This window comes from Ascaphus truei, chromosome 2, assembly GCF_040206685.1.
Source record: "Ascaphus truei isolate aAscTru1 chromosome 2, aAscTru1.hap1, whole genome shotgun sequence".
In the NCBI taxonomy this organism is placed as follows: domain Eukaryota; kingdom Metazoa; phylum Chordata; class Amphibia; order Anura; family Ascaphidae; genus Ascaphus; species Ascaphus truei.
This window is the reverse complement of record NC_134484.1, coordinates 475,406,119-475,425,607: the sequence shown is the minus strand read 5'-3', so window position 1 is coordinate 475,425,607 and position 19,489 is coordinate 475,406,119. Positions and strand designations below refer to the sequence as shown.

The 19,489-nt window shown below is 42.4% G+C and overlaps 1 protein-coding gene across 5 annotated transcripts in view; it reads right to left on the bottom strand.

The window, feature by feature from the left end:
- Positions 1-158: 158 nt before the first annotated feature.
- LOC142487994 (uncharacterized) overlaps positions 159-19,489 on the bottom strand; it is a 60,905-nt gene continuing 41,574 nt past the window's right edge. For 2 of the 5 annotated variants that reach the window (XM_075588279.1, XM_075588282.1), the window contains 3 exons: positions 10,015-10,216; positions 9,418-9,539; positions 159-1,021 (listed from right to left, as the gene is read on the bottom strand). In XM_075588279.1, the coding sequence (XP_075444394.1) occupies positions 900-1,021; positions 9,418-9,539; positions 10,015-10,216 (446 nt within the window). In that variant the 3' untranslated portion in view covers positions 159-899. Of the gene's footprint in view, positions 1,022-4,886; positions 5,248-9,417; positions 9,540-10,014; positions 10,217-19,489 lie in introns of those variants that run through there. The other 3 variants (XM_075588280.1, XM_075588281.1, XM_075588284.1) reach the window with 3 other exon arrangements.

Here is a 19,489-nt window from a genome sequence, read left to right as displayed (position 1 = left end):
ATGTTTTTCTATTGAGCAGAGTCTGCTAATCATACTTGTGACTGTTCTCACACGGGTCCCCGGGGTGACTTGTAATAATGGAATACGGTTCCCTTGCAATCTGGGCTCAAACTACAATCTCCAGGAGAAAAATAATAATACAACAACACACACAGGGGTTAAGTAACAAAATATATTTACAGGAGAAAAAAGTAGCAACAACATTTGGGATTAAAAGGTGCAAATTCCTCGGGGGGAAAAATAAAATCGAGAAAAACACGGGAAAGTCAGCGTAAAAATAATACGCACAATCTCTTCCTAGTAAAGAAAACATGATATATAAGCATTTAACTCCTTCAGTGCTGAAGGGGTCGAGAACACTGCTATGTCCCGTCAGTTTCCATGGTGTTAATCACTGCAAAATGCAGCAGATAATAGCAGTGGAATGCAACGGCATAAAAACTGTTAGAATCACTGTAAATAACCCAAAAAGAATATGAAAACACAGTATATTGTTTTTAAATTGGTTATCATGAATTGCACCCTTAAGAAGCATGATTTAAGAACACTGCCCGCTGACGCAGATTGGAGAAGACAGAGGAAAGATGATCTGGGTGAACCAAACTCGGTTCGCTGGTAAGAATTTTATCAGGGAAATTTATTCACAAAATACGCCACGTCGTCCATACATCTGTTTGTAAGGCTCTTCCTTTATCGTCTCTGCTTATACAAATATAGGTTCATGTGACAACACAGATCCACAGACGTGAAGGTCAGGGAAGGACATTTTGGTGTGAAAGTCAAGAAATGCGTCAGGTTTGTTTTCCTTGGCACAGCACCAACTTGCTCTAGGGAAAGACTGGACACTTGACCATCGTACAGAGTTTTTTTCTTGTTTAAAGTCTTTTGAGAGTAGAAAGTCAGTCAGAATCCGACCAATCTGACGAAAGATCATTTGTCCATTCTGGCGATGATGCTCTTTCCATCTCCTCGCTACTCGAAGACGCCACTGTGTCTGAGGATTCCCCGGTCACTTGCACTCCTGTTCAAAGAAATTCGTTTTAAAATCAGCATATGATGCTTTTGGAGCAGTTTTAACCCATTCCCTGCCAGATGGGGTTTGCAACTCACTGCGAAGTCCCTCTTACTGCTTTTGCGTTGCAAGTTTGTTGTACAATTAAAACTCAGAGTGATACTCAAAGCTCCGGTAATTATTGGCTACTAACGTGACATTACCTAAATATGTAGTTAGTTTCCCTGGATTTAATGGGTATCCTCAAAGCTAATTTCATGCAAAACGAATGACTATTAGGCTGCTCATTTGCACATGGCTAACATCGGGATAAGCGTTAACCCGGCGCAAACTGGCTGTAACGCTGGCTCGCGTTATCCATAGGATAAGGAAGATGCCAGGCATACAGTATATAAAAAAAAAACAAAAGGAACGATTCCTGCGCTCCTACCAATTAGGTAAAATAATCTCATGAAAAAGGGTATTTTGTTAAATCTAATGCTTTATTTAACCCCTTCAGGGCTTTCACACTTTTTTCCCTAGTCCATGTGACAACTATTACACACACATATATATATATACACACACACACACACACACACACACACACACACACACACACACACACACACACACACACACACACACACACACACACACACACACACATATATGTAGGTACCTGCATACAGGTATGCCTTGGAATACCCTTTTTCATGAGATTATTATATCTTGGCCTAATTGGTAGGAGCGCAGGAATCGCTCTCTGTTTTTCTATATGTAAGGCCTATCTTTTTACCTGCAGCAATCTTCTATAGGGAGGAGCGCGGTGTTATGTACAGTTAATTGCAATGAAATACATAACGGGCATCCTCCTTCCCAATAAAAACACATAAAGTAACCCCTTGGATGCCACCGTTGCCATGAAAGCATGCATGCCTTCATGGCCACCAAGGTATCCAAGGGGTTAATACAAAGACTCCGAACTACCCTACTATCCAGGGGTTGACCCGCATCGTAAACCCCATGGGTGGTCTAAACACCCTCCCCTCCCCCCCCCCCCAACCCTGGTCAACAACCCCATAACTCCCCCAACCTGCTACAGTAATGGGAAATAGCTCTACTAGCCATATTTCCCATAAACCGCCTGAAACCTTTCTCACTGACTGCCCCACACCTCTGGAATGCTCTTCCCCTCAATATCCGACTAGCATCCTCTCTATCCACCTTTAAGACCCACCTTAAAATACACCTGTTGATCTCTCAGCTGATTGTTATTTGTATTATATGTTGTCTGTATTGTATGTTGTCAGTCCATTTACTTTACAGTATTATGCTATGTATTGTGTTTTCTCTTTTTTAAGCACTTCTACACCTTCTGGAGCCATTTCCTGATCTTCCAACAGGCTTGGTTTTTATATCCTTTTTTGTTATTAGTAGGCGCCACAGATACATATTTTTCTTCTCTGTACACTGCTCTGACCAGGGGGTCAGTTGTTGTATCTTAGGCAGCCCCTTATGTGTAGATATTATCCATACTTAAGGTTTTAGATTGTTTTTCTATATTTGATTTAGTTAGCGCTACCTGTTCTGTTTTTTCGCTATATAAATAAAGATATACATACATATTTGGCTAATAGTGCTTTTGCCCATTGAAAACCATTACACAAACGCCATAAAAGTCGAATCCATTCCCATCCTGGCTGTAGGATGTTGGGTCTTCAATTTAACCCCAAGCCCTGGATCTTCCGTTGGTAGAAGAGAAGTAACTGGTGAGTTTTTCTTTAAAGAGGTCTTTCTTCAGGGAGGATGCTGCCTCTTCTTCAACCTGATTGGTTCAAGTACCATGTGACTCCTTCCTCTTGAGATAACATCTCATTGCAAAATTAAGGGAAGGAATCACATAATCCACAACCAATCCTATTTGTTGATGTAACATGTGGTCCTCTCACTTTTGCCTGAGAATGACTTCTAAGGCAAAAGTGAAGGAATCACATGATACATGAACCAACCAGATTGTGTTAAAAGTGAGGGGACCACATGGTACACCACCAATCGTATTGGTTGATGTACCATGTGATTGACCTGCTGTGACATCTCAGAACACCGGAAGATGCAACATCTTACCTGAAGGAGATAAGAAAACAGACTGCTTTAAAGAAAAGAAAAACGTATCCGTGACTGCTCCTCTTAAACCGAGGATCCAGGGCTTAGGGTAAAGTTGAGGATCCAGGGCTCAGGGTAAAGTTGAGGATCCAACGCCCTAAAGCCAGGATGGAAATGGCTTCAAAATAAGCAATTGGGTCTGGATTTATTCTGATTGTGAAATTGGGTTTGGATTAATTTGACTGGTTTTTTTTTAGTAATCAGTGGCAAGGCTACTAAAAGCTCTAAAACAGAGAGTCACAAGAAAAAAATAAAAAGGAATAAATAATGTGGTGGACAACTGAGAAAAGCAACGAGGGAAAATGAAAACGTGGGTGTCAAATAGATGTTTTTTTTTAATTTTATTTTTTGCTATTTTTATGGTTGGGCATCAGCCCTTTATTGGATTTATTTCCAGGTGCCTCTGGGGATGAGGACAGTCTTCATCCCAGCTGGGCCAATACATTTATTTCATTAGGGTCAACATTTCTCCAATGCAACTACAACACACATCACTGCGAAATGCTCAAAGAACTAGATTGGTCATCACTAGAGTCTAGGCGCAAAGTTCACCTTTCCTGTCTCACCCTCAAATACTTTCTGGGCAAGCTACCCAGCTACCTGAACAAGCTCCTCACCCCTACCACATGCAGTACCTATCACCTGAGATCAGACTCCAAAAGACTATTCATGGTCCCAAGACTCAACAAAGTATCCGGACGTTCCTCCTTCTCCTTCCGTGCACCCCAAAACTGGAACAACCTACCAGAGACTCTCATATCCACCACCAGCTTAAGTTCTTTCAAATCTAAGGCTGTCTCACACTTTAATCTGGTCTGTAACTGTTTCATACGCTCATAATATATATTTTCTTTAACTGTGCATGCAATGTCTTGTATATAAATGTATACCTTGTTCATTTATGTAACTGTATTTGTAACCATGTATTATTTGTTTTACTCTGTGCCCAGGACATACTTGAAAACGAGAGGTAACTCTCAATGTATTACTTCCTGGTAAAATATTTTATAAATAAATAAATAAATTTGTTGCCAATGCAGCTATCTAGACCCCCCATTGAGGGACTAGGTAGCCACAGCGACCATCAATGTATTAAAATAATACTTTTTATTTGTTTGTGAGGGGGGAGGGGGTGTGTGGTTGTACCGGTATATTCGTTGTATTCCAGGGGGAGCATGGAGGGAAATAGAACAAAAAAGAGACAAAAACAATCTAAGTGTAGACAGTTATATCAAAGGTGCAAAATTAGATATCTTGTCTTGGCTCGTATGTTGTGCCTACTTACAGGATGTAAGTTGTATACAAGCGATTTAGACACACAATGGTCTCTGCTAGGGATGTTGTTCTCCACTCTATGAAGCGGTCTCCAGTAATCAGCTCAGCAACCAAGTGTATGTGAAGAAAAATGATACCATAGTGCAGACCAATATAATGTTAAAACTAAACTTTATGATATTTAAAATTGAACACTTACAATAAAATTGATTATAATAAGCTTTGTTCACAATATTAGTGAGGAGAGAAGAGTGTATTAGCTTCCGGCTCACCCGCCTCTTCCGATGGAACTTGATGTAATCAGCCTCTCTCTGTGACCTGATGTCGCTGGCGGTGGACTGTATACCCAGGCTGTGTCCCCCCGTGGGTTGTTAGACTCCCCTTCTGCTGTTGCAGCTTGAAAAGGGTGTGTGGCTTCCTCAGGAGTGTACACTCCTGAGGAAGCCACACACCCTTTTCTGGCGAAACGCGTAGAGTGGGAGCCGTCCTGTCAGGAGAGAGGAGAGAGGCGTGATCGCCATTCAGAAATTCCATCAGCCGCGCCCGGAAGTGACGTGACGGAACAAAGCGGAAGTGACGTATCGGCAGTGAGAGAGGCGGGATCGCCCACCCGAGAGGCAGCTCCAAGCTGCAACAGCAGCACAGCGTGAGCATGGATGTGACGATCCACATTGACCAAGGTAAGCGCGCCAAGCACAAAGCGCGCTCAGCGCCAGCGGGAACTCAGCCTTCGATCGTTGCCTTGATTTTCATTTTGTCACATCTGTGTTAAGTTCATGGAATCTCTGGAATCTCTGTAAATCAGTATCGCTGACCTGGGGAAGAGAGAACTCTCGAAAGCTTGTCTTATAGCATCAATTGTTAGTCCAAATAAAAATGGTATCACCTAATACTGAAGTACTGTTAAAACTACAAATAAAAATATCTTATTATTGGAAACAATATAATGTCTAAAGCTCTTCATTTGATATTACATTGCAATTAACAACTTGGTGGATTAAAATCTCTTCAACATGAATATCTGAGTGTAAATATGAACTGTCTCACCAGTAGCTTTGGTTAGACATAGAAAATCATAAATCTGAAGCTTCCACTACTTGATAATCCTTGCTTTCTCCCTGGACTTGATTCTATTAAGTTAAATATGTAATGTCCTGGGGGACCATCACTTTTATACCTTCTGGGATCAATTCACTAGGCAGGACAACATTGTTAAATAAATTGGGTTTATTCGGGAAAGCCCGCAGACATACAAAAAATGCACAAAACAAGGGAATAGATCCCAACTGGGAGTCTGGGAGGAGACACTAACCACAACTAGGTGCAGGGTGCCTGCTTCAGGAAGGCTTACCCTGTCCGCTCCACATCCAGGAACACATGGTACTCTTTTCGGGAGAGCCACCGCACTCTCCCCCTGGTTTCAGCTCCGCCCAATTCTCAGAACTTGGATGCGAGAACTTGCTCCCAGCGCTTATCCTATGCTTCGCCAGACTGTGCTTCGCCAGGCTGCCACGGCACCTCTATGCCGAGCACCCGCCGGTCGCGTCACTGGACAAGCCTGGAGCAAGTAACATCGTTCCTCAGAGCTTGTCCCCAGCTATGCTAGGCTTCTCCAGCACCTCAATGCATAGTGCTTTGCTATTGTGAGCAAAGCACCTTTGAAAAGCCTGCCAGCGCTTCACTGGACCAAGTCCCAAAATTGTCTGTTAGTCTGAGAGACTGAGAGAGAGAGTTCACTGATCGGGCAGTCCCCTTACTTAGACATCGGTGTCCTATGTCTAACATGGAAAAGGAACTGCCGACCAACCAGCTCACGGATTGTTGTGCAACCACCACTCACAGGGAGAAGGGAGGGCTGGTTGCACTCGCCAGAGAAGGGGGTGTACTGAGGGGCACAGGTAGCTGGTGAGCAGGAAATTCGAACTGACTAAAGGGAACCATGCCAACGAGCAATGGGTTTCCCCTTGCCAGACCCATATCTCTCGCTGGGTAGGCTCCACAGTGTCTATGAGAACAAAGATTCTCCCCCGCGGGGAGTCTTGTTTCTGCACTTGTTTCTCCGTCCTTCCCTGCTCAACCAAATGGCCCGACACCTCGCTACTCCCATCCTCCCCTTTGAGCCAACATCTCTATGCAGACATCCTGGCTAATCGAATTACCATGACTGACCTAATAGAGCTGAACTACACATACCTTTTTACAAGAAAATACATTTCTAAAACTACAACTGGGTTTTAAAACAGGCTCCTGCACTGTGTTATAAAACGGGGTTGTAGAACTTGCCGGCGGGGCAAAGATATCCCATAGAGTTACACTAACACCCCATAACACACTATCTTTATGTACAGACGCGTACCCGCAAATCATACACTATTTGCGTGTGAAATAACAGTACACCCGGTATAACCGGTCAGCAAACCCATACACCATTTTTAACCTTATATGCCCCCCAACATCCACACTTAGACCTCTGTTCCCAACGTCCTGGTCTTGCAGCTATTTCCTATGAGGGACCCTAACCACACATGGCAACCCTAGCATATAACCCTACAGGGGACAGTATAATGGGAACATAGTTACAGGGGAACAGAATAATGTACATAATGTAACACTCATAGCTCTTTAAGCAGGTTTTTTTAGGGGCAGCCAGCCAGGCTTCACCTTTATTAAGGCCGGCTACCCCTACCATCACATCTCCCCCCTCAAGATTAAGGCTCCAGGATAGTCACCATATCAGGTGGCTTTCTGAGGCGGAAAATCCTTGAGGTCTCACGGTCAAGGCAGAGATCTTCTGGCCGGTAAAGTCCTCCGACATTGCTGTATCCCTTGCCTTCTCCAAAGTCCAGTTCAACAGGCAAGGGTCCACTGCAGCAATAAACCCGTCTCCCCCTGCCACAATGGTTACCACCCCTGGGGCTGGGGTCTCTGACCACTGGGGTCAAAAAAGGATGCAAGGTCTTTGTTCCACTGACTGCAGCAAGGCAGGTCCGCAGAGCCTGAAATACCTGTCCCCATTCAGGGGACCAGGCTGCCAGAACCATAACCCTCTGGTCAGTCACCTCAGTCAGGGCACTGTAATGGGTCACTAAGTCTCTGTAGTACCCCTGCACGTCCCTGATCCCCCCCTCTACTCTCTTCACTTCCAGCAAGACACTGTACACAGACTGGTGGAGGGGCTGCTGACCCCTGGGGTCTACCGGACGATCAGCACATTGGGTCCCGCTTGGCTTATCCATAGCAGGGACCCCTGTCTCCTTAACATCTCTCGCTTCCACACTCACTGGGGAGCTGCGAGCTGTCTCCCCCTGCTCCACTGAGCCTTTCCTAAACCTTCAAGGAGCCACTACCCGGTCCCTCACCATCTCTAAGCTAGCCGGAGCTCCTGGGGCTAGTACCCAGTCAAAATGCACACTATGGTCCGCAGGCAAATTGGCATCTGCCCGCACCATCTCCCTCAGAACCACTCACTGAGCTCTGGTAGCTCAGGTATTTGTTACCTTGGGCGAGTTGCTTTCTCTCTAAACTAGTTGAAAGTACCCAGCGTTGCATGGGAATTGTAAGAAACCAACCTCATCCCTACCTCTTCCCCCTCATCTCTCTCTCTCCCATCACTTTCCTTTAATACCTTATGACTTCCCCAAGTCTTTTTGCCTCGCTCTCCTTCTCCAGCATCCTTACTTTCTTCGCATGCGTCAACTGACTTCCTCACTTTCTTTCTTCGTCTGCTATCTTTGTAAACTTTACAGCTATCTGAGTCATTATGTCACCAGTATGATGTCACGTGCCAGCTTTATATAAGTAGCCTACAGGGTACAACACCCAGGGGCTGACATGCTATAGATAACCTATGGAACCCAATGTGCTTAACAGCACCCCCCATTCCCCTTTGGAGTGTTCGAGAGGATCCAAACCATGACAGTTCGCCTGATTACATAAAGTAATCCTTCATAGTTTGGTAGTTCCAGGTCTTATAGTTTGGGCATGCGTAATGAGACACACAGACAAACATTCTGAAAATATATACAGTATATAAGATGATAGGGGCTTGTACATAAAATATTCAATGTACACTACAGTGCTATATATAAAACATTATTATTACATAGCCAACAACCTTCACAGTCATAAATCGCTAATGAGCAAAATGATTTTTGTGTTTTCAGTACCAGTAAAGCTGGAGAAATGATAAACATGCTCTGTGGCTGTTCAACTACATGGGAACAGAAATGACAAACCTGAGACTTTTCTAACCATAGTAGTTCAGACGATTTTGTTCTCTATGGCTGCAGGGAGAATGGGAGCGGGTGAGTTGGGAATGCCTTTCAGATCCCTCGCTCTCACAATCTATTACTCAGATCTTATTAAGCGCCAGGAAACAGAAATACAGCGGGTTATAGAAAGAGAGAATGTCGATGGGAGCTCAGGGCTATTTAGCCAACCTTGTCTGATATTGTAGGGTCTGTTATTGTGCTTCATGTGCAAAGATCCCAATCTGGTACCTCCTACCATCATACCACTCCTTTAGGAATTACCAATGTATTGCAAAAACTCTTTGACTGCCGTTGATCTTGCCATTTACATTGCGAGGTTGTCTATACCTCTACCACTGTTTCAACAAAAGAAACGCACTTTCTTGTATTTCCCGAGTATCCCACTCCTGCCAGCTTTAAAGAATGACCACAAGTCCTGGTGATTCACTCTTTGAAATATTCTTCCCTCCTATAGTTTATTGGTGCCTTTGTGGTATTTGGAAGTCTCAATCATATGTCTCCTCTCTTCTATGCTTTGCGTACGGGGGTCCAGGCCGTGCGTACGGAGGTGTTTAGCCTCTAAATGTAAACCCCTGCACATTTCTCCTTTTTGGACCATCAGCATTCTGTCTATATCCTCTTGGAAACATGCCCTTCAAAACTGGACACAGAACTGTGTATGAGGTCCTACAATACTCCTACATGTCATCTCAACAGAGTAACTCTGTACTGTACCTTCCATTTGTTCTGTTTCCATTGCATTTTTTACATCTAAAGAATTTTCTGTGAAATCTTGACCCAATGTTACTTGCGTGCCAGCTACAGTCACGTTACCAATTGTGCAACCAGTATATTTTCTGTAATACAGAAAGGCATTATAATAATAGATGAGCCCTCGAAAAGACGGTAAAAAGGTTAACACCCCATCCACAAAAATTATCACGTAACGTGTATATTTATGCAGAGTATGTCTATACACCTCCAAGTGCAAGATATACCTCCATTCAATAAATACACTGCTTAAAATTCAGATAGATATACAGTATACACACACTGTATGTATTACTTATGAAATGCTGAATTGAAATGCCATATTTGTAAGCGGCCATCTTTTTCTATCCCAGACAATCTCAAGAGATTTTTAAAGAAAAAGTGAGCCTCTTGATAAAAAGGATGACACGGCGTGGTCCCCTGGATAAAAATTAGTAAAGACATAAGAGGCTATTGTTACATTAACCCCTTTGGTGCTAGAGAAGACAGTAGCTCCTTACGCTACAATGCCCTGCAGCCCGAACAGGGAGGGATTCACTTTCCTTACAAGAGGTGGGTTACCTGTAAGTTTTCATAAGAAACAAGGCCATATCCTCATTGCTAAGGCCCATCTGTGTCTTCAGGGCCTTCCAGTCCTGGAAAGCTTTGCCGATGCTGATCCGAGTCGTTTGGCGGGTCTTCTCAGCCAATACCCGACGTTTGCGAGCTGTCTCAGGAGAGTACAGAGGAGGACGGCCACGCTTATTGGCAACACGTGGAACCCCTAAGAGTAGAGGAAAAAGAAATAAATCACATTTACTGCATAAAAAAGTGTGATAAATATTTGAACGAATGGGTATGTATATGCTGGATGAAGGCCTCCCCAATGGTCTTTCAGGAACTGCGGCGGCAAGCATCTCTTCTCCACATTGCTCCTATAGCTCCATCTTAACTTTGATCGTGGTCTTGGTTTTTTGATAACCCTTGGAATCCAGTCAAGTTCTATTCCTCTCCAACAAAAGTCATTTTTGATACGTCTGGCCCACTGACATTTTAATTTCTTCACCCTCGTGATGTCTCATACGTTTGATTGGTTTCCAACCCATTAATTCTTTTTCCTGTTTCTTCGGGTAATACCCAGCATACATCATTGAGTGGTTTGAAGCTTCTGAATTGTCTTCGCATTTAGGGTTCAAGTTTCACATTCATACGTGACCACAGGCATGATACACTGGTCAAAAACGTTCGTTGTCAGGCACAGTGGAAGGTTCTCTTGTAACATTGTTTTGTTTCTTCCAAATGCCTCCATCTTATCTTCATTCTCTTATTGATTTTATTTGAAAGGTTCCCACCTATTATACTTGACGGCCAAGGTATGTATTTGACTCCCATTTATTTCGATCTGAGTAGAGTTGACACATTTGCAGAACATGACTTTGGTCTTGAGGCGATTCATATTGAGGCCACTTCCTTACTTGCTTCAGTGAGCTCTTCGATTTATTGCAGGAGGTCTTCTGGATTTGTGGAAAAAATAATGTCATCTACAATTCGTAGTTACTCAAGTATACTTCATTGATTTTGTTTCCTTTTCTTCCCAATTTAATGTCCTAAACGATTCTTTTAAGTGTTGCTGTGAAAAGCTTGGGTGACATGGTGTCTCCCTGTCACACTCCCTTGCTGATCCAGCTCTTGCTTGTATTTACATGTAATCTAATGGTTGATGTGTCAATCTCATAAATGTTCCTTTTAATATCAACGTACACTTCAACGCTTTGAGGTCTTAAAGCCTTTAAAGATGAGGTGTAGACATAAGTATCATGATAATATCATGAGGTATTATGTATTTTAACCAATCTGGTGCTTCAGTGGTTAATGTAGCTACAGTTGAATTTAAAAAAATACAATATATTGGGTTTATGATCGGTCAAGACTCTTCCTGGTCTGTGCTGACCTACAAAGAGAACTTAATTGGGGGGGGGACGCTGTCACTAAAAGTGACATATGCGTTATTTAGGAGGCAATAAATGATCGCCAGACTCCTGGGCTGTCAGCCTGAAAACATTACTTAAACATTCCTGGGACACACCTTGGGCATCACAGAGAGGGGGTGACACACAGGTCACCGCTTAGCTGGAGGACTTTGTTAAAAATGAGAATACCATGTGGCGTCATCTACTGTACATAAGAGTTACACATCTGTAATAGTGTGTCGTGGCCTTACCAGGGTAGTCATCGCCTCCAACAGAAGGGTAAATGTGTTTCCTGGAAACGGAGGGGGTGAGTGTGGTGTGTCCCATGGTGTGCTTGGTGTTGGAAGCGTGAAGATGAAATCGAGGGATTGAGAGGGTTTACGGAGGGGGGGGGGTGACGGGGGGAAATGCATTTCCTCCATGGGAGAAGAAGGCTCCTCCAGGTCACCCTCCTGCTCCTGGGTCGGACATACAGGTGCAGGGACTCCAAACAAAGAATATAGTCCCACGATGTTCCTCTCAGTCTTATCCAGATGAACACCCATGCACCTATCCATATTCTCCATGGTCTCCAAAAGTCGATCCATCTTGGCCTCCATTCTGCCCCCATTTTGCTCTATGGAGTGGTCAGTCATTTCTAAAAGATGCAGCATGCGGGCGACAGAGCTGGATCTGGTGCAAGGAGTGCTGGTGTCATCCGTACGGACATCGGCGTGGTTGGGTGCTGGAGGAGGTTAGCTGGGGAATTCGGTAACAACATGGGCGTGGGTGCAGCCAGAGGTGAGCTGGGGGCTTCTGGCTGAGCATCAGTGGACAAAGGGTCAGAGCCGGCGGATGTTTTGAAATCGGTGGCGGTGGGTGATGGCAGTGAAAAGTCTGGGACGTCGAATTCGGATACGGTGGGTGCAAGGGCACTTCTGGGGCCCAGCCAATTAACTTGATGATAGTCGATGTTGGCCATTTTCTTCTTCACGTACAAAGGGCCAGGCTTTTTTTTTTGCCTTGGGAGCCTTCGGAACATTTTCTTTAGGCACCTTTGGCTTTGGCTTGGAAACAGCTTCCGACTTTCGCTTTCTCGTGGTCAGCACAGCAGAAGAAAGCTGGTTCCTGTGTCCGTAGAAATCGAGGTAGATCCATTGATGCAGATGGAAGAATGCATAATCTAGTATCTGTACAATAGCTCGTTCAGATAGAGATCAGTGTGTGGGAGGCTATGCAATTTGTGTCACATTTTATGCACTGTGCCCCTATTTGAATTGTTTCTCGGGCATGGACACAAGCTGCAGGTGTTAAAAGTGGGCGTACTGTATACTAAACCTGTCGAGCGAGGTCCATTACATTGTAAATACACCATCACTTATGTTGATTCAATGCACATTGAATATACATTCCTCTGTGCTTGATTTATTTTCTAAAGCAGCGATGCAGAGGAAAATTATTTCAAAAGATCTCAGCATGAGAATACAATATATGTAAAAGAAAGGACACATCATTTTACAGATCAAACGCTGGTTAATTACTTCGGGCATCAATTTAGCACATAGCACTGTCTGCTATCATGCCCATGGTAAGACAAAAAGTGTAAAACGGAGTCCCACAGTCACAACAGAGAAAGTATTTTTGTTTTCATTCTGTAATTACTGTATTACTTGTATAAGCGCCTTGCATATCCAAATGCATATTTGTGTTTACCTGTTTTCTTGGCAATTCGATTCGAGCCTAAAATTTACTGTGCTAATTTTAGAAGAAAATATTAAAGGTCTTTTATTCCGGCTGATTTTATGACTAAAAGAGTCTTGCATATCCAAATGCATAATTTTGTTTACATGTTTTCTTTTTATTTATTTTACAATACTGTATAAAAAAACATGTATTTGTTTTGACTTATTTTTGGGCCTAAAATTTTTTCTCGTTTCCTTTAAACTGTAGGATAAAGCGACTTGGTGCTAGAAATTAGCGAGGCTAATGATGAGCGCTGTGCAGAACCAGTCAAGACTATTCTAGAGAAGAGTCACAATATCACAGCATCTGAGACCAGCATCAGGTTCATGAGATACCAATTGGGACGGAAATATGGACGTGTAAAGTTATAGTTACATAGTAGATGAGGTTGAAAAAAGACATAGGTCCATCAAGTTTAACCTGTGCTAAATTTAGACAACAGATACTTTATCCTATATCTATACTTACTTATTGATCCAGAGGAAGGCAAATAAAAAACCCAATTAAGGGGAACAATTAATTCCTTCCTGACTCCAAGAATTGCAATCGGATTAATCCCTGGATCAACATCCTTCCCATGTATACTTATTTGGTATATCCCTGTATACCTTTCCCATCTAAAAAATGTCCAACCTTTTTTTTCAACAAATCTATTGTATCTGCCATCACACTCTCCATGGGTAATGAATTCCACATTTTAACTGCCCTTACTGTAAAGAAACCTTTCCTTTGTTGCTGGTGAAATTTCCATTCCTCCAACCTTAAGGGGTGGCCCGAGTACTTTGTACTGCCCGTGGGATGAATAGTTCTTTTGAAAGCTCCTTGTATTGTCCCCGAATATATTTGTATATAGTTATCATATCCCCTCTTAGATGCCTCTTTTCTAATGTAAATAAATCTAATTTAGCTAGCCTCTCCTCATAAGTTAGATTGTCCATCTCCATTATTAATTTGGTGGCTCTTCTCTGCACTCTCTCTAGTTCCAAAATGTCTTTTCTTAGGATTGGTGCCCAAAATTGTACTCCATATTCAAGGTGTGGTCTTACTAGTGCTTTATGAAGGGGCATAATTATGTTTACTTCCCTTCCATCCATTGCCCGTTTGATGCAAGATAAGATCTTGTTTGCCTTTGCAGCTACTGCATGACATTGGGCACTATTGCTAAGTCTGCAGTCTACAAGCACTCCTAAATCCTTCTCCATCAAGGATTCCCCCAATATATCTCTATTTAATTTGTAAGTCGCCTTTTTATTCTTGCATCCCAAATGCATAACCTTACATTTATCTGTATTAAACCTCATTTGCCATTTACCTGCCCACGTTTCCAGTCTCTCCAAGTCCCTCTGAAGAGAAATTACATCCTGCTCTGATTCTATTACCTTACACAATTTAGTATCATCAGCAAAGATGGAGACTTTGCTCTCAATCCCAACCTCAAGGTCATTAATAAACAAGTTAAAAAGCAGGGGTCCCAGTACCGATCCCAGAGGTACTCCACTCACGACTTTAGCCCAACCTGAAAAAGTTCCATTTATGACAACCCTCTGTTGTCTGTCCTTTAACCAGTTTTCAATCCAGGTGCATATATTATTACTGAGTCCAATTTGCTTGATTTTATACACCAACCTCTTGTGTGAAACCATATCAAAAGCCTTTGCAAAATCTAAGTAGACCACATCAACTGCATTACCCTAGTCTAAATTCCTACTTACCTCCTTAAAGAAACAAATAAGGTTAGTTTGGCAAGATCTATCCTTCATAAATCCATGCTGACTATTACTAATAATTTTGTTTTCCATTAGGTATTCCTGAATATTATCCCGTATTAAACCTTCAAGTAGTTTCCCTACTATTGAAGTCAGGCTTACAGGTCTGTAATTTCCCGGTTGTGATCTAGCTCCCTTTTTAAATATAGGCACCACATCTGCTTTACGCCAATCATGTGGTACTGCGCCTGTGGAAATGGAGTCCTTGAATATTAAATTTTATGGTTTGGCTATTACTGTGCTAAACTCCTTGAGAACTCTTGGATGTATGCCATCGGGGCCAGGTGCCTTATTTACTTTAATTTTTTCAAGTCTCTTATGAACTTCTTCCTCAGTTAACAAATTGTTCATTAATATGGAGGTTGTGGCTTCCTTCTGCGGCACTACTATTGAACTTGATTCTTCCCTGGTAAACACAGAGGCAAAGAATTTGTTTAATACCTCAGCTTTTTCCTTATCTCCAATAATCTGCCTACCCATCTCACACTGAAAGGGTCCTATATTTTCTTTTCTCATTTTTTTTGTTATTAAGGTACTTAAAGAACTTTTTAGGGTTGACCTTACTTTCTATTGCAATCCTTTTTTCATTATCCATTTTTGCTAATTTAATTGCCCTTTTGCAATTTTTGTTACATTCCTTATAATTCTGATACAATGTCTCTGTCCCTTCTGACTTAAAGGATCTAAATGCCTTCCTCTTCTTGTTCATTTCCTCCCCTACCTGTTTATTTAGCCCCATTGGTTTTGACTTATTTCTTTTATACTTATTACCCAAGGGTATACACTGATAAGTGTGCTTTTCTAACAATGTTTTAAAGACTACCCATTTATCTTCTACATTTTTCTCTGTAAAAACATCATCCCATTGTATTACTACTAGATTAGACCTGTTTATTAAAATCTGCCTTTCTAAAGTTTAAAGTCTTTGTTGAACCCAAGAAATCTATTTTTTGATAATTTATTTCAAAGGAGACCATGTAATGATCACTGTTACCCAAATGTTCCAGGACTTGAATATTTGTTATTACTTCTATATTGTTTGATATGACCAAATCCAGTATTGCCCCTCTCCTAGTTGGTTCCTCAATAATTTGGGTCATATAATTGTCTTTAAGCACCCCCAAAAACCTGTTTCCTTTTGTTGTAGCGCTAATCTCATTGCACCAGTCTATGTCTGGATAATTAAAATCCCCCATTATGCAAACATGACCCAGTTTTGATGCCTTTTCCATTTGCAAAAGTATTTTAGCTTCCTCAATCTCACAGGTATTTGGTGGTTTATAGCATATTCCCACAAACATTTTCTTAATACTTTTACCTCCACTGCTAATTTCTATCCACAAAGTCTCTACATTTTCATCACTCCCTTCATAAACATCATCCCTTATAATAGGTTTTAGATTCGGTTTAACATATAAACATACGCCACCTCCCCTTCTATTTGTTCGATCCTTCCAAAAAAGGGAATAACCCTCTAAATTAACTGTCCAGTCATGAGTTTCATCCCACCATGTTTCAATAATGCCTATAATATCATACTGCTCCCTTGCAGCTATTAATTCAAGCGCCCCCATTTTATCTGTCAGGCTTCTTGCATAAGCAAGCATGCATTTAAGTTTTTTTTCAGCCTGTACTATAATCTTATCTGCTCCTTCCTTTCTGCGCCCACTTGGTTTAGTCTTTAGAAGTTTTCTAGTATTATCTGTATTTAATATGGTTGTCTCACTGCTTGTCAAACTCGCACTTGCTCCCATTCTACCTCCATACCACCTTGTATCCTCATCTATTCCATTTAGTTCATTATCTGTTTCATTCCTCTCCCCCCTCCATCCTAGTTTAAAATCTCTTCCAACCTTTTTAGCATTCTCCCCCCTAGCACAGAAGATCCCTCTTCATTGAGGTGCAATCCGTCCCTAGAATATAGATGGCACCTCTCAGAAAAGGAGTCCCAGTGCTCTAAAAACCCAAACACCTCCTTCCTGCACCACTTTCTTAGCCATGCATTAACCTCCCTGATCTCTGACTGTCTCCCTGCGGTAGCGCATGGCACTGGTAGTATTTCAGAAAATACTACCTTGGAGGTCCTTGCCTTAAGCTTTTGGCCTAGATCCCTGTAATCATTTTTTAGGACCCTTCATCTTTCTCTAACTTTGTCATTGGTGCCAACGTGTACCAAGACCGCCGGGTCAATCCTAGCCCCCCCCCCAACAATCTGTCTACCCGATCCGCAATGTGCCGAACCGAGCACCCGGGAGACAACAAACTGTTCGGTTCATGCGGTCACGGCAACAGATTGTCCTATCTACCTGCCTAATAATGGAGTCCCCCTACCACCACAATCTTTCTTTGTATCTGAGCATCCTGAGTCCCCACTATGCTGGATGAACTATTCCCCTGGCTGCGAGAGGAATTAGTCTCCCCCAGACTTGCCATTTCTGCCCCGACATTCCCAATAGCTTCACTCAACACGGCAAATCTATTGGGATGTGTCAGCTCAGAAACAACCTGCCTCTCCCTATTGCCCCTGCTTCCCCTTCTGTCACCCAGCTACCTACCTGCTCATCACTAACTGCAACCAAGCTACCTACCTGCTCCTCACTAACAGCGCCACCATCTGCACCACTAGTCGAAGCAAGGGCCTGCTCAGTGAGCTCTAATTCCCTTTCAAGATTGCCAATGTCCCTCAATATTGCAAGTTGCCTCTTCAGATCAGCAATCTCTGATTCTAAAGAGACCACCCGCTCACACCTCTCACAGCGGTATGCCCCTTGGAACAGCTGCTCCAAGTGCACATACATGTGGCAAAATGTACATTGAGTGGCATTTTAAATCCTGCTCTTTCTAGCAACTATGAAGTTTAGAAGTACTAACAATAAACTGTACTTCAATATACTATACCCTGTTTAACCGCTTCCTTGTTCAAACTGCTTCTGGTTCTAACTGCACACACTTTAAACAACCAGCACTTCAAATCAACCACACGGATCAGTCAGTACACGCAAGCTCAAAGTAAGTGTCTAATTGTAGTAATGTACAGTATATTGCAATAGTATGCAGAGTGACAACAGGGTTGATACTGCACTGTAATTACTGTGCAGTAGTTAGGACAGTACAGCTAAAATGTTGTACAGTAGTACTGTACTTTAGGTAACAGTGTGGTTTGCCTGTAAAGTCCCTGTAAAATTCTTCCTTATCATTACAGAGCGTATCCTATGGTAAGGGAGGCCAACAAGATAAAGAGTGGACTAAGCACGGGCATGGATCGAAAGTGACGAGACTTTTCAGGATGTCATCTTTTCTGACGAGACAACAGTAGTTCATGAGAGATTTGCCACTTTTGTATTCCGCAAAAAAGGACGGCCATCTCTGAAGCCGCGGCCCAAGCACCCACTGAAGATGGATGTGTGGGGTGCGATCTTTAGACGTGGACCAGGATGCATAATCATCTTTGATAGTAAAATAATACACAACGTCACATGCTGTAGCCTTACGCACTGTCCAAATGTAGTGTATTCTGTAACACAATGTTCATCTTTTTCATACTTGGTTATTTTTTCTTGTTCCAGGAATCATGGATAAAGTATTTTTCCATGAGGAAATTGTCACCTGTATTGTCGAATACATTAGGCATGATTTCCCATCTGGTGGTCATCGGTTCTTCCAGGACAATGACCCTAAATATACGGCTTCCATGCCTATATTCTTGACAGCGGGCTCAACTGGATTAAGACGCCACCTGAGTAAGTGTTCCAGTGTACAGTGACTGTTTCTCATAGAATTAAATAATTTTTATCTGATCAACTACGGTAATTCGCCATTTTTTCCCCCGTCCCATTCCAGATCACAAGATTTGAACCCTATAGAACTGGTCTGGCATGCGCTGAAGGATCATTTACGAAAAATAGTTAAGCCGTCCAACAAAGAAGAATTAAGAAAAGGAATAGTGAGTTTCTGGAACGACATACTCACCATCCAAAGATGCAATCATTATAAATCGACCATATTAGCAGTGTTTTGTCCGTACTTTTAGAGAGTAATGGGCAAGCCACAGGCATGTAGTAAAGCACCTGTGCCGTACTGTAGTAAGGCAAGTACAGGTACAGTAAGTATAGGACAGGTAAGTATAGGACAGGTAAGCATGGTACTGACAATAACCTGTTTCAATGTCAGCCTTATATTAAAGGTAATTGAACGTTAACCATTTTACAGTATATCTGCGCTTACTCTCCACTTTCTACAGTATATAATATATACAGTATGTGCAGTACTTGTATTAGACATGTGTATTACCTATTATTTCTAATAATTATAGTTTCCGGGTATTGTTATTTATAGTTTAATCGTTTTCTTTGACTGACAATAGTTTTACACAGTCAAGGCCTTCAATTCACTAATCCTGCATCCATTTATTTTTCTTTCACAGGCGGTCAAGCACTACTGGAAGGGGGGTGGGGGAGAATGTCCAAACATATTGCACTGTGTGCATAATAACAGTCAATAGTTTGTACTAATCACTCCCTCTCAATGACAAAAGAAATCCAGGCACAATTACGCCGAGTGAGGTGACTCGGCTAAACCCCATGGAATTAAAACCCACAA